The following is a 13,137-nucleotide window of genomic DNA, read 5'->3' as shown; positions in this document are numbered from 1 at the left end:
ATATTCTTCCCAAACAATCGTACCCCAGTAATTATTTAGGTCTCTTCCCTCGATCAGAGACAACAGCTGGATGGGTTTCATCCCCCATTTATTATTATTATTATTATTATTATTATTACTTGGGAGCAGCCTCTCCATAAATGGGGGTAAGGCTAGCCGACATTCACCTCTCTCAGACCCTGCGTAAAGCGGGAGCCTTGTGCACTGGGTACGACCTTTTTTATTATTATTATTATTATTATTTAATGTAGTTGGGATTTTACCTTAACGAAACAAAATGTGAACAACGTGTTTTTTTTTTTTTGGTCGAAAAAAAAAAAACCTGTCATTATTAATTGGACAATTCAAGAATTTTGTTGGTTTTCTTCGCTAGTAGTCTCAGCTGATCTCACGACTTACCCTATGAAGGAGACGAAAATATTAATATAGGAAAGAGTAGCATGGACTTGAGTAGCACCAAAAAATGATGAAAGCGATAAACACGTGCTTGTATACAAATATTGAAGATACAAAAATCCCACCGGCCAAAGTAATATATCGACGGTGATGTACCGGTACTCATTTCAAGGTCACAAGTAGACGACTAGGATAATTGAAATTCCAGAAGGAACGAAAACCCATTTAATTTAGTGTGAATGTTTACAATTAAGCTTTAGACAAAGGAAGGAGGTATGATATACAGATTACTTGATGTATCCAAAATTACAAGACAAAATTATGTTACAACTCCAAAAGAATTAACAGTGGGAAAGAATGAATACTATAAAGGTAAAGCATCATTGTGTTATTTCTTTCAGCAGTTAGATAGTCTCTTCTCTTTTCTGTTCTGTCCATTACTTCGGCTCGATTTGAACTGTTGACTTAGGCCGGTAATGTGAAACGGAAATTACTCCAAGTAGGTTTGTATGAGAAGTAAAGAAAATAGTTACCTCCTCCTTATCAACTCCACTGGAACCACTCCCCAAATGCGGCTGGAGTAAAAACATTGCGGGTAAACCGGAGATTGCCTTTACAGTTTTTCCTTTATACAGAGATCACGAATCATGCGATTCTCGGACCATCAAAATGACACGTTTGCCACTATCTGAGCGAAGGTTATCTCCTTTAAAACCAATCTGAAGTCGGCAAACATATGTAAGAGACGTCAAGATAAAGATGTAACACATGCGTGGAATAGTTGATTTCGATCAAGTTGTATGGAACCATTTCTACAATTGAGTTTTAAGTCAATACCTCAACAGCACCATCAGGAGGGAACCATCTTAAAAGCACACCAAGATGCACTAAACCAGGAATTAGCTTGAATAGAAAAGGAGTGGTCACCTGCAATAGATTTCAGAAAATGTGTCGGAAAACACTATTATACGAGATGCCATTGCTAAACTTCATATTCATGACCATTTTTTTTCTCTGCTTCAGAGAATCGGGTGATCTAACTCTTTTTTCATCAACAAAACCACATGCATTAGGGCCAAAAAAAGAGCCAGGTACATAAGTAACAAGAACGGACTAAAAAAATAACATTAAAACACTGAACAGAGAGATTTTTCATACCAGACTAAGAGCTGTGGTTCCAAGAAGCAGCAGATATAATTTCCCCTGAAAATGGTCGAAGTTTCAGCAAACTAGCTCGTTATTATCACACTATTTTTTCTAACAAGATTGAAGTTAGAGATCCAGAGAACACAGCCAGTGATGTACCGTGGGCCTAAAGTATCATCATAAGCTACTTCAATAGTTGCACTTACCTCGACTAGATGGAGATTAGAGGCACGACTTAGAAGAACAAAAGCAAATTCGCCTATCTGTGCCAGAGAAATTCCAACCTATACAATTACAAATACAAGAATTCAATAAATGTGAACAACTAAATTACTAGAAAGAAGCAATATGAAAATGTGACCTTCAAATCAAACTTACAAGAAATGATGTTTTGTTGTTGTAACCAAATCCCTTGACAACCATGGTGATAATAATTGTTTTTATGATGATAACTAATATAACAGATGCTAGTAATATATCAACATGGTTCCAGAGAAATTGAACATGGATTAGCATCCCGATGCTGGCAAGAAAAAGAGCAGCAAAAAGGTTGCGGATGGGTTCAATCTGCAACAAGCAACAAACTTCAGTGCTGCTATCTTACTATCAAGGAACTTCAACATTATGAGCAACAATTTATCGTCCACATATGGACCACAAAAGTAACCGTATAATGACTATGATACTGCCAGTTGTACTATTTTTTATGCCAGAAAACTTATATGTATAATGCATCTCAAAAATCAGAATGGGGGTGAAGGAATTTCATTTTTCCAGCTGACACGTCCCGACCCCGATATTCTCTGAATACCCGGATAGGCACGTGCTGGTCGACACCTGAGGGTGACGAAAGCGATTTATTGATTACAAGACTAATGATTAGGAGGAACATAAGCATGAATAGTCATTAAAATCTAAGAGTAATAAACAAAGCTTAAGGAAATGTCTAGAGTGCACAAAACACGATCTAATTCAAGATTTACAAAAGGAAAGATCATCTCGCCGACTCGTTGCTTGAGCCTTCACTAGAAGACCCGACCTGGTTGTTTAAAGGAAAAAGAATGTCTAGGACCTACAAAACTGGAGGGGCCTATTGATTCTCTGGTACTCCACGACCGGAAATTCCGACTCTTCTGATTTTGATTCCGCTGCCTATTCTGTCTCTGGGGCTGGATCCAAGTCTGAGGTTGATCTCGCATGTCCGTATCCCACTTAGATTGTTCTATACTCAGACTTATCTCGATTACTTCCTCATAAGTTTTGGGTCTTTGAGCAGCTACCAATGTACGGTACTCCTGGTTCAGTGCAAGCATTGCCTGATCCATCTGTGCCTGCGGATTATCATAAGTCCCATCATGATACCTAGCCAAGCGCCTGAAAGTACTGTCAAATTTTGTGATGCTGAGGTCACCCTGTAGGAACTCTAAACACTCTTCCTTAATATGTAGTTGGGGCTTAGAAAGTAAGTAATAAAACGTTTCCTGAAGGCAGCCTAAGTCATCCAAGAACCAGGTGGACGAGATTCCTTCGTTGATTTCCACCAACTCCTAGCATCACCATGAATAAAGAAACCTGCAGTGTTTGCCCACTCATTTAACAGACACTTCATAGCCTCTAAAGTATCATCCATTTTCTCTAACCACTGCTCAGCCTCCTCACAATTTCCCACAAATTTCAACTCAGTAACTCCATGACTTCTAGCGATTTCTAAATACGTCCGATTCGGCCTATGACCTGGAAGAACATTCATTAGTGCAGTGGTAAACTGCTGGATTCCCCCCATTATAGAAGAACAACGTCGTTGAGGCACATTCCCACCATGATTCTGACAAAGACAACAAGATTTAGAAAGACTGAAATTTACCAAATTGGTGGAAAGAAACCCTAACCATGCTCTGATACCAATCTGACATATCTCGGCCCGGGTCCACCACCGTAGCACGATATTGTCCGCTTTGGGCTTACCATTCCCTTACGGTTTTGTTTTTGGGAACTCACAAGCAACTTCCTAATGGATCACCCATCCTGGAAGTGCTCTGGCCTCCTTCTCGCTTAACTTCGGAGTTCCTACGAAACTCGAAGCCAATGAGCTCCCAAAAGGCCTCGTGCTAGGTAGAGATGGAAATATACATTTAAGGATCACTCCCCTGGACGATGTGGGATGTTACAATCTATCCCCCTTAAAAGAAATTTCGTCCTCAAAATTGCGAATTTACACGAAAAGAAAGGGATACAGGTTCCTCATTGATTCCTGTTTCCCAAGTAGCTTCTTCGACTGCATGGTTCCTTAAATGTATATTCCCACATCGCCCAGAGGAGTGATCCTTAAATGTATATTCTCATCTCTACCTAGCACGAGGCCTTTTGGGAGCTCACTGGCTTCGGGTTCCGTAGGAACTCCGAAGTTGAGCGAGAAGGAGGCCAGAGCACATCCAGGATGGGTGACCCACTGGGAAGTTGCTCGTGAGTTCCCAAAAACAAAACCGTGAGGGAATGGTAAACCCAAAGCAGACTATTGTGCTACGGTGGTGGAACAGGCCCGGGATGTGGTGGACCCGGGTCGGGATGTGACAATTGGTATCAGAGCATGGTTAGGGTTTCTTTCTACCAATTTGGTAAATTTCAGTCTTTCTAAATTTTGTTGTTTTTGTCAGAATCATGGCTAATCCTGGTGGGAATGTGCCTCGACAATCTCGTTCTTCTATAATGGGAGGAATCCAGCAATTTACCACTGCACTAATGAATGCTCTTCCAGGGTCATAGCCCGAATCGGACGTATTTAGAAATCGTTAGAAGTTATGGAGTTACTGAGTTGAAATCTGTGGGAATTATGACAAGGCTGAGCAGTGGTTAGAGAAAATGGATGATACTTTAGAGACTATGAAGTGTGTTAAATGAGTGGGCAAACACTGCAGGTTTCTTTATTCAGGGTGATGCTAGGAGTTGGTGGAAATTAACGAAGGAATCTCGTCCACCTAGTTCTTGGATGACTTGGGCTGCCTTCAGGAAACGTATTATTACTTACTTTCTAAGCTCCAGCTACAAATTAAGGAAGAGGCAGGAGTATTTAGAGTTCCGACAGGGTGACCTCAGCATCACAGAATTTGACAATACTTTCAGGCGCTTGGCTAGGCATCACGATGGGACTTATGATAATCCACAGGCACAGATGGATCAGGCGATGCTTGCATTGAACCAGTAGTACCGTACATTGGTAGCTGCTCAAAGACCCAGAACTTACGAGGAAGTAATCGAGATAAGTCTGAGTATAGAACAATCTAAGTGGGATATGAACATGCGAGATCAACCTCAGACTTGGATCCAGCCCCAGAGACAGAATAGACAGCGGAATCAAAATCAGAGGAGTCGAAATTTCCGGTCACGGAGTACCAGAGAATCAGTAGGCCCTTCCAGTTCTGTAGGTCCCAGACATTCTGTTTCCTTTAAACGACCAGGTCGAGGCTCAAGGTCTTCCAGTGAAGGCTCAGGCAACGAGTCGGCGAGATGATCTTTCCTTTTGTAAATCTTGAATTAGACCGCGTTCTGTGCACTCTAGACATTTCCTTAAACTTTGTTTATTACTCTTAGATTCTAATGACTATTCATGCTTATGTTCCTCCTAATCATTACTCTTGTAATCAATAAATGGCTTTCGTCACCCTCAGGTGTCGGCCAGCACGTGCCTATCCGGGTATTCAAAGAATATCGGGGTTGGGACGTGTCAAATTGGTATCAGAGCCAATCCCTGGCCGGAAGTGTGCCGACGAGGACGTCAGGCCCCTAAGGGCGGTGGATTGTAACATCCCACATCGCCCAGGGGAGTGATCCTTAAATTTATATTCCCATCTCTACCTAGCACAAGGCCTTTTGGGAGCTCACTGGCTTCGGGTTCTGTAGGAACTCCGAAGTTAAGCGAGAAGAAGGCCAGAGCACTTCCAAGATGGGTGACCCACTGGAAGTTGCTCGTGAGTTCCCAAAAACAAAACCGTGAGGGAATGGTAAGCCCAAAGCGAACAATATCGTGCTACAGTGGTGGAATGGGCCCGGGATGTGGTGAACCCGGGCCGGGATGTGACACCAGCAGATGAAACAAGATAAACAAGGAAGATCAGTTGAGCAATTCAAGTACCGTTACTAATCATACAGTATAAAGTATGTAGCCTTACTTGTTCTAGAGTATGTTGTGCAAGATCAGTTGTTGATATCATCACTCCCGCAGCGAAGGAACCCAGTTCCAGACTTAGTCCCAGCTTATCACTACACTGAAATTGTAAAAGCAATTAGACTACAGTGGCATGACTAGAATCTGACATGCATGTCAGGCAACTAAAGCATTCAACTATCTTACATCATTTCAATAGACTCATAAGATGCACAAGGACCCTATTAACCAGATGCTGAGGGTCTATGCGTACATAGTAGGACTAGGACATATTGACCAATTTACGGAAGTTGAGGGAGCAAAAATTTGTAGCCGAAAATTATTCTTAGGTCATCAGTCAATCCGGCTTGCTATAAAATTAAGTAAAACACCAGATGTAATGCTCCTAATGCATTAGAAAAGTAACTTTTAAAAATGGAAAACAACCAATAAGTATTAATGAAAGAAACACGAATGAATATGATTCTATAGCAAGCAGAACATGAGAAATGAGAAGTTCGGCAAGATAGAACAAGGATTCCAGGCAAATAAATCGAGAAGGAAACATACCCAGGCAACAAGCAAGCAGAAAGCGACTGATGCCAATTGGTAGAGTTCATTGGTCTGCAAAGATGACATTTAAAATTAACGAAAAATGTAGCTTACAGATAATTAGCAATTTTCTAAGACAAAGAAAAGAAAACGGTACCTGTGAAGATAAACTTATCATCAATTTAAGTAACCAAGGAACACAAGTACGAGATGAAATAGAAAGAACAGCCAAAAATGTAATCAACGTCACCATCCTGTTTAAAGAAAAATATGATGTTGTAAACATATAACCAGCATACAGATTTGTCACTAATTAAGTAATTTTATAGAAAAGAACAAGAAAGATTGTAAATATCTTCAGAACTTCATCTTCATTAGTATAAAATCAATATATGATTTAAACATCAAGCTAGTGTATACTACAAACATATCAAGTGAATATAATACATTTTTTTTAAAGATTGTTCCACAAGGGAAAGGAACAGACACAATTAAAAGAAACACGAAAACTCACAGCTTAGCCATAGATATCACTCCTTGAAGAATACCCGAAGTCCCACCCAGAACTGGAAGCAAAGCAAACAGCAAACCCACAGCACAATCCTGTAAAGCAAAATCCTCTCCACACATATTTAGAAGATTGACAAATCAGTGCTAAAATGCAGAAATTAAAAGTTCAAAATGGAAACTGAAAGTACATCAAAGGAATGCGTATATAAAACCAACAAACCTGCAGAATAAGGGTGCCAATGGTGACTTGGCCATGAAGGGCATTAGTGGAGTTCTTTTCCATCAAAAATTTTAACACCTAGGGCCAGAATAAAAAATATTGACCTGTGAATACTATGCATATAAGAAAATGGATATATAAGAGTGAAAGAGCCTGCAAAGCTATGCGAACGTCGGCATGCATGAGGTAGGTTTATGGTAATTTACCACTGCTGTTGAAGACATAGAAAGGAACACGCCAACAAATATCCCCTCAGAAACTTTACCACCACATAACTGCAAACAGCATCCAATCAGAACTGCAGCATTGAGAATGAGAAACATCTATAACAGTACATTGACAGAACATTTAGCTTGAAAAACTAATGTTGAGAAAATTTATTGGAAGTGCACACTTGCATATACCAGATATAGTAAACTATTACAAATTACTTGAGGAATCAACGTAGAAAAAATACACGAATGTATCACAACTCTATGTTCTAGTTTTGAATGGATATTTCAATAGCCAGAAATTAAGGTGGAGATGTTTTCACATGTAAGATAGATGTAAGCAAGCACAAACTTTTTAAGGAAGTCTGTAGAAAATTAGTAGACATACTGAGGCGGTAATACCACACAGGCACATAAATAGGAAGATTTGTAGCAGCCCTCCTGGAACAGCAACTGCTCGAACAACTCGAAGCTACAATAATGCAAGGGTGAATTTGACTATACTCAGCTATAAGCATATCAAAACTGCAGAGAGAGAGAGAGAGAGAGAGAGAGAGAGAGAGAGAGAGAGAGAGAGGGAGGGAGAGAGAGGGAGGGCGAGAGTCTACCTTTGCTGTGGAGAACTCCAGGCCCAGAGCGAAAAGAAGAAAGATTACCCCAAACTGAGCCACAGTTTCAACCTGCACCCATAAACCAGAGCCAAAACGGATGTGAGACATACAAATATCTTTCCATCAGAAGAATACATTAACAATCAAATAGAACAAATCCTATCTCTAAGATAAAGTATTGTTTCTTTTATTATTTCACTACAGAAGCATACTTAAGATGCCTTACCGAAAACTTTTTATTGTACACTACAAGATTAAATGAAAAAGTTCTTGGATAATAAAATTGTAGGGTAAAGTAAACATACTTGAACCATTTCACTGACGAAGTTGAAACCTCCAGGTCCAATAACAGATCCAGCTAGCAAATATCCACTAATAACCTGTCAAGTGTATCAAGGAAACAGAATATGAACATTAAGTAAGATCATAGCATTATATTTTCTCTATGAAGTTTGGAAATATATGTAGACGTGTATGTATGCGTGAATGTATGTATCAGACCGGTTGTCCAGCGCAAGCAAAGGCAATGCCACCACAGGTTGCAGATACAATAACGACCACCAAATCTGATATTAATCTACAATGCAACAAGTAGATGAGTTCAAATTAGCACTTTTGTTTAGTGAAGACCAATGAACTTTACGAAACTGTAATAAGCCAGTAAGTTTACCTCAAGTCTAGTTGCAGCACTGGATATTTTGATTTAAAATTTGATATAATGAAGACATTGTCCTAAAAATATTAAACAGAGTTACACTTAGGATCATGAAGATAAATACCTGCAGCAATTATATTTTCCATGAAGCAATCTTACCTTGCGATCAATCAGCGTTGGTGTATCTTCACCTCTATTATCATTATCCAGATTGAAAACATCATGTAGTTGAAACGACCTGTTTATTCTGCAACAGAGTTAGCGTGAAACAAGCCATAATGGCTAGATTCAAGTGACAAAGAATACATGAAAAATTGTACTCATTTTAAATTATAAGCATGTACTTTTCTTCTTTCGTCTCATTTTTCTTCGACTTTACTCTCGCAACTGTTTCCAAAACTGCCTGATCCACACAAAGATAGGTAAATAATGAAATTAGAAACACTTACAACATATTGCATTTGAGACCAAATCAAGTTTGCATCAAAACATTAGATTGCACTATATATGCACCAGCAACCCATGAATTACGATAAGAAATGGTTGAATGTAAAGGTTTCAAATTTCTTGAATAAAACGGAACCAGATCTTAATGTAATGACTCTCCACGGTTGAGAACCATTCATTCTGTAGAAATTCTGGATAAATTAGTTTGGTATTCACCTGCTGGCCGGCTACGCTGTTGTTGAAACTTCCAGGATCAGTAGCTGCAAGTACAAGCAAGCAAAGGGAAAGAAAAAAAAAAGTTTGATTTAAGACTAAAAACATGAATTACCTAACAATAACAACTGCATTTAACAATTTAAGCATGATCTGATGGATTTTTAACAACGAAATTTCACCACACCCAACTTTTCTTAACAAATTTTTCATCTTTTCCTCTCAGCCAAACACAAAATCCGAAGATCCTTTAAAATTTCTTCTCTTTTCGTTCCGGGTTTCGACCTAAAACCCTAATTTGAGCCAAAATGCATAGAAAGAGGAAGGACATCGGATCTAATACGAACCTTCGTTCTGATCATTCTCTTTGAACTCGTTCTCCAGAGCTTTATCGATCATATCCGCAAAGCTTCCTTCTTTGGGCTTAGAGAGCGAGACATTGGACTCGGTGGCGTTGGCGTTGAGGAGGAGATCTGCTTCAGTGACCGAGTCGTCAGCAGCAGCGAGCGGGTCAGCGAGCGAGAGTGAGAAAAGCAAATCTGAGCTCAGAAGCAGCAGAGCAGGGACGACAACGGCGAGGAAGCCGAACGAGGAGGAGGACGCGCTTCTTCTCAACATTGCAGAAATGCAACTGCGCGGCGGGCGGCAGTTAAACGACGGAAACCGCGACGGTCGAAAAGCTTCACCAATGAGAAATCGCGATTGGAAGAGAGTGTAGAGAGCGAGAGAGAGGAGAGAGAGAGTGGGGACTAACCAGAGTTAGGTGGCGTGGTCAACATGTAGTCATAGACTCATAAATCTTAGAATTAATTTAACAAAATGTGTGGGGGATTCCGTCGCCGGTGGAAACTGTAAATCGTCACTCTTGTGGGAGTTTTTAAAATACCGGCAGGTCACCAAAATTAATGTTTTTTATTTCGGATTTGGAAGTTAGCGTTTAAGGTTTTGTTCATAGGTCAAAAGGGTTAGTTGAGGCTAAGTGTGGATTCGGTCTTAGATCTCGTAATTTTAATTAAACTGATGTCGATATTTGAATAATATTAAAAACTTTAAAATTTTGGTGTTTGAATGATTGATATAATAGTTCATTTGTTAATGTGTAATCAGAATTCAGACAATTAAATTTAGAGAAATTACAATTCGGTTTTGCTTTTGTACTTTTTAAACAAGTCAAACCAAACTATCTGCAATTTGATTCAATCTAGTTGTGTAGAAACTGAAACAAAATTGCTCAAATCCCATCCGAGTTTTTTATTAAATCAAATGCAAAAAAAATGAGAAAATTAATACAAAACGGTGAACACTCTAAACTACTCGAGCTACAAACGCTTTTTTTGTTTTACCAAACATAATCTTCACTTGATTTTCATTTTCTAGTATCCGCTTTTATGAAATATTGAAACAAAAGTTCCCTTTTCTTTTGATGATTTGGAACCAACCATATAGTGCAAATGACAACGGCCTAAGACTGAATAATTTGTCGGGAAAGAAAACAAAAGTTGGTACAGTTTAGTAACATCATTGTACTTGATTAGCATAATAAGTAACCCTAATGTAATCGAAAACATAATATATAAAAGTATGTATGTTTTGCTCACATTTTTTCTTATGCTTATTTTTCGTCTTTTAATCAAATAAAAATAAATATATAGAATTAAACATAAGTGTGCAAACGAGAAAATAGCATTTATTAATAATTTTCCAACACGTTACCCATTAATTGGAATTGGAAACGTGAAAAAGCGTATGTGATTGAGCTCCAACTTGTTCTTTGCCTTTGGCTATTTGTCACAAGTCAAGGAAACGACGTAGTCTGATATCTAACACGCCAACATAGCTATTCTTTTATGTTTGAGTTGAGATTAGGGCTGGAAAAAAATCCCAAAAATCCCAAACCAAACCGAAAAAATCTCGATCCCAAACCAAAAAATTCTCAAACCAAAATTCCCGAAATTTTTGGTATGTTATCCCGAACCAAACCGATATTTTCGGTACGGGAATCGGTTTTGCATCTTCATTTTTTTGGTATTCCCATACCGAACCGAAAATAAATATTATATATATATTTTTTTTTTAATTATAAAAGAATTATTTGAACCGTTGATTGTTTTGGATTTAATCTATGCCGTTGGTTTGTTTTTAGGTCAGTATGCTGCATAAGGCATACCATTTCACTTTCACAGTCCACTTCACTTCAGTTCACTTCCCTTCCATTTCTATCGAATAGCCGAGCGGTTGAGCCCTCCTCATCTCATCTCTGATCTCTCCATTACCGAGCCGGTGAGCCCTCAGCTCATTTCTCTCTCTCTCTCTGTGACGAATTCCGGCTAGCCACCAGCCACCGCCACATCTGACTTTCCAGCCTTCCTTTACCACACAGCCACTTGCACGCCACCTTTCTCTGTCGCGATGATCTCTCTCTGGGGAACTCTCCATCCAGCACTGAGTTCGAATCTATGTCATCCCAAATTAGGTAATTAATTTAATTTAGTGTTTTGAAATCTAATTTCTGTCTTCCTTTTGAAATTTAACTTAGGGTTTGGAATTAATTTTGTGTATTATTCCCCCATTTTTTTTCTTCAGTTTTTATGTATTATTCGGCGGAAGATTCAATTTCCAACTGGGTTCTCGAATTCGTGAGCTTTTTATCAAAAGGTAAGTTTTTGTTCGATAAAGTTCATTATTTGAGTATGTGAGTTCGAATCATTGTGTATTGTCATTTGGGTATACTGTATGTGGGTGTGAATCTGTATGTGTGAGTTCAAATTTGAGTTCGAATCTGTATGTGGTGTGGCCCTGTGGGTGTGAATCTAAACGGATTGATTTCAGTGCATAAATTTTCAATTTTGTTATCACATTTCTGAACTATCAAAGGTTAACTCAATGGTTGTAAGCACCAAAGGGAAAAATGGTTAAGTGAACATTGTTCGCTCAGTCTTTCCGTCAAACACCTTGGGTTCCATTTCATTTTCTGGAATGCAGAATAACAGACTTGAAGTTTAGATTGAATTGCTCTGATTAGTTAAGCAAAGCACAAATATGCCCAATCATCTGCATTTTTTTCTTTTTTTAATTGTTATTGCAACCTTTATTAGTTCACATCTAATTGGGTTCTTTTCATTACTAGTTCACATCTAACTGGGTTCTTTCATTACTAGTTCACATCTAACTGGGTTCTTTTCATTCTTACACGCCTAATTTTTATTTTTAGTTTTTTAAACAATATCTAGGAACTTCTCTTACTTTTAAGTTTAACTGATTGCAGTGCTATGTGGGTATTAGAAAACGAATACCAGGTTTCTTTGTGATCCTCTGTGTAGCGTGTTGTATGTTTATTTCTAGTCTACACTGGTTCTTGGGAAATTATGCAGAGAACTATTTGTTTCGTGAGCAATCATCCCTGTAATAACTAGTTTTTAGCAAAATGTGTGCTTACATTTGCTAAATTTTGGACATGATGCACCGATGTTTTGTTTTTTAGCCTTATCAAACATTGTTTTGTTGCAGGCAGAGATAGCCGGACAAGAAGCTAGAGGCCGAAGAGGCCAACAATCTTCATCAACTTTAAGCTTTGTTTTTTTTGCTTTTGGTTTGTAACTTAATTATTTTGAAACTTTGTCTCATAACTAATTTTTTTGTTTTTGGGTTTGTTACTTTATTTATTTTAAGACCTTTGCTTGTAACTAATTTTTTTTTGCTTTTGGATTTGTCACTTAATTTATTTTTATTGCATGCATGTGTAGTAGAAATTGAATAGGCAGATTAAGGATGCTATTGTGCACAAATTTCAGATTGGCAGATTGCATTCAGATTGGCAGATTTGTGTAGATTCAAATTTTAGTGTAACAACAAATTGGGCAGATTGGCAGCCTGCCCAAAAGCCCAAATTTTCAATATATAAGGTTGAATTTTAGCCTAAAAGCATAATATGTTAAATTTAGTCAAAAACCCCAAAACCCCAAAAACCCAAAACTATTTCAGGATTCCCGATTTGTCCTGAAATCCAGAAAATATTTTGGGATTTCAGAAAAATT

At 38.4% G+C, this 13,137-nt stretch overlaps 1 protein-coding gene across 4 annotated transcripts; it reads right to left on the bottom strand.

Moving 5' to 3' along the window:
• Positions 1-589: 589 nt before the first annotated feature.
• Positions 590-9,975, bottom strand: LOC103400113 (K(+) efflux antiporter 6-like). Of its 4 annotated transcripts, none has more exons than XM_029094261.2 (20): positions 9,451-9,956; positions 9,107-9,150; positions 8,788-8,846; positions 8,603-8,681; positions 8,459-8,520; positions 8,290-8,365; positions 8,094-8,168; positions 7,786-7,857; positions 7,566-7,649; positions 7,172-7,240; positions 6,966-7,043; positions 6,750-6,838; positions 6,393-6,489; positions 6,254-6,307; positions 5,709-5,804; positions 1,921-2,109; positions 1,749-1,826; positions 1,555-1,599; positions 1,234-1,323; positions 590-1,115 (listed from the first exon to the last, which is right to left on the bottom strand). In XM_029094261.2, exons 1-20 carry the CDS (start codon positions 9,719-9,721, stop codon positions 1,035-1,037), a joined length of 1,788 nt encoding a protein of 595 aa, XP_028950094.2. In that variant the 5' UTR covers positions 9,722-9,956; the 3' UTR covers positions 590-1,034. The 4 variants fall into 4 exon arrangements, with proteins under 4 accessions (XP_028950094.2, XP_070670432.1, XP_070670435.1 ...); XM_070814331.1 differs by having other exon boundaries at positions 8,603-8,690; positions 9,451-9,955; XM_070814334.1 differs by lacking the exon at positions 1,921-2,109 and having other exon boundaries at positions 9,451-9,975.
• Positions 9,976-13,137: the final 3,162 nt, after the last annotated feature.

The sequence above is a fragment of the Malus domestica genome, chromosome 15, assembly GCF_042453785.1.
Source record: "Malus domestica chromosome 15, GDT2T_hap1".
In the NCBI taxonomy this organism is placed as follows: Eukaryota; Viridiplantae; Streptophyta; class Magnoliopsida; order Rosales; family Rosaceae; genus Malus; species Malus domestica.
The sequence above is the reverse complement of the archived record's forward strand: the minus strand, read 5'-3'. Positions and strand labels throughout refer to the sequence as shown.

Coding starts and splice junctions, on each gene's coding strand:
- LOC103400113 (XM_070814331.1), bottom strand. CDS start 9,721: ATGTTGAGAAGAAGCGCGTCCTCCTCCTCGTTCGGCTTCCTCGCCGTT. Junction 8,847..9,106: donor ACAGCGTAGCCGGCCAGCAG/GTGAATACCAAA, acceptor TGTGTGGATCAG/GCAGTTTTGGAAACAGTTGC. Junction 8,169..8,289: donor TTGCTTGCGCTGGACAACCG/GTCTGATACATA, acceptor TACACTTGACAG/GTTATTAGTGGATATTTGCT.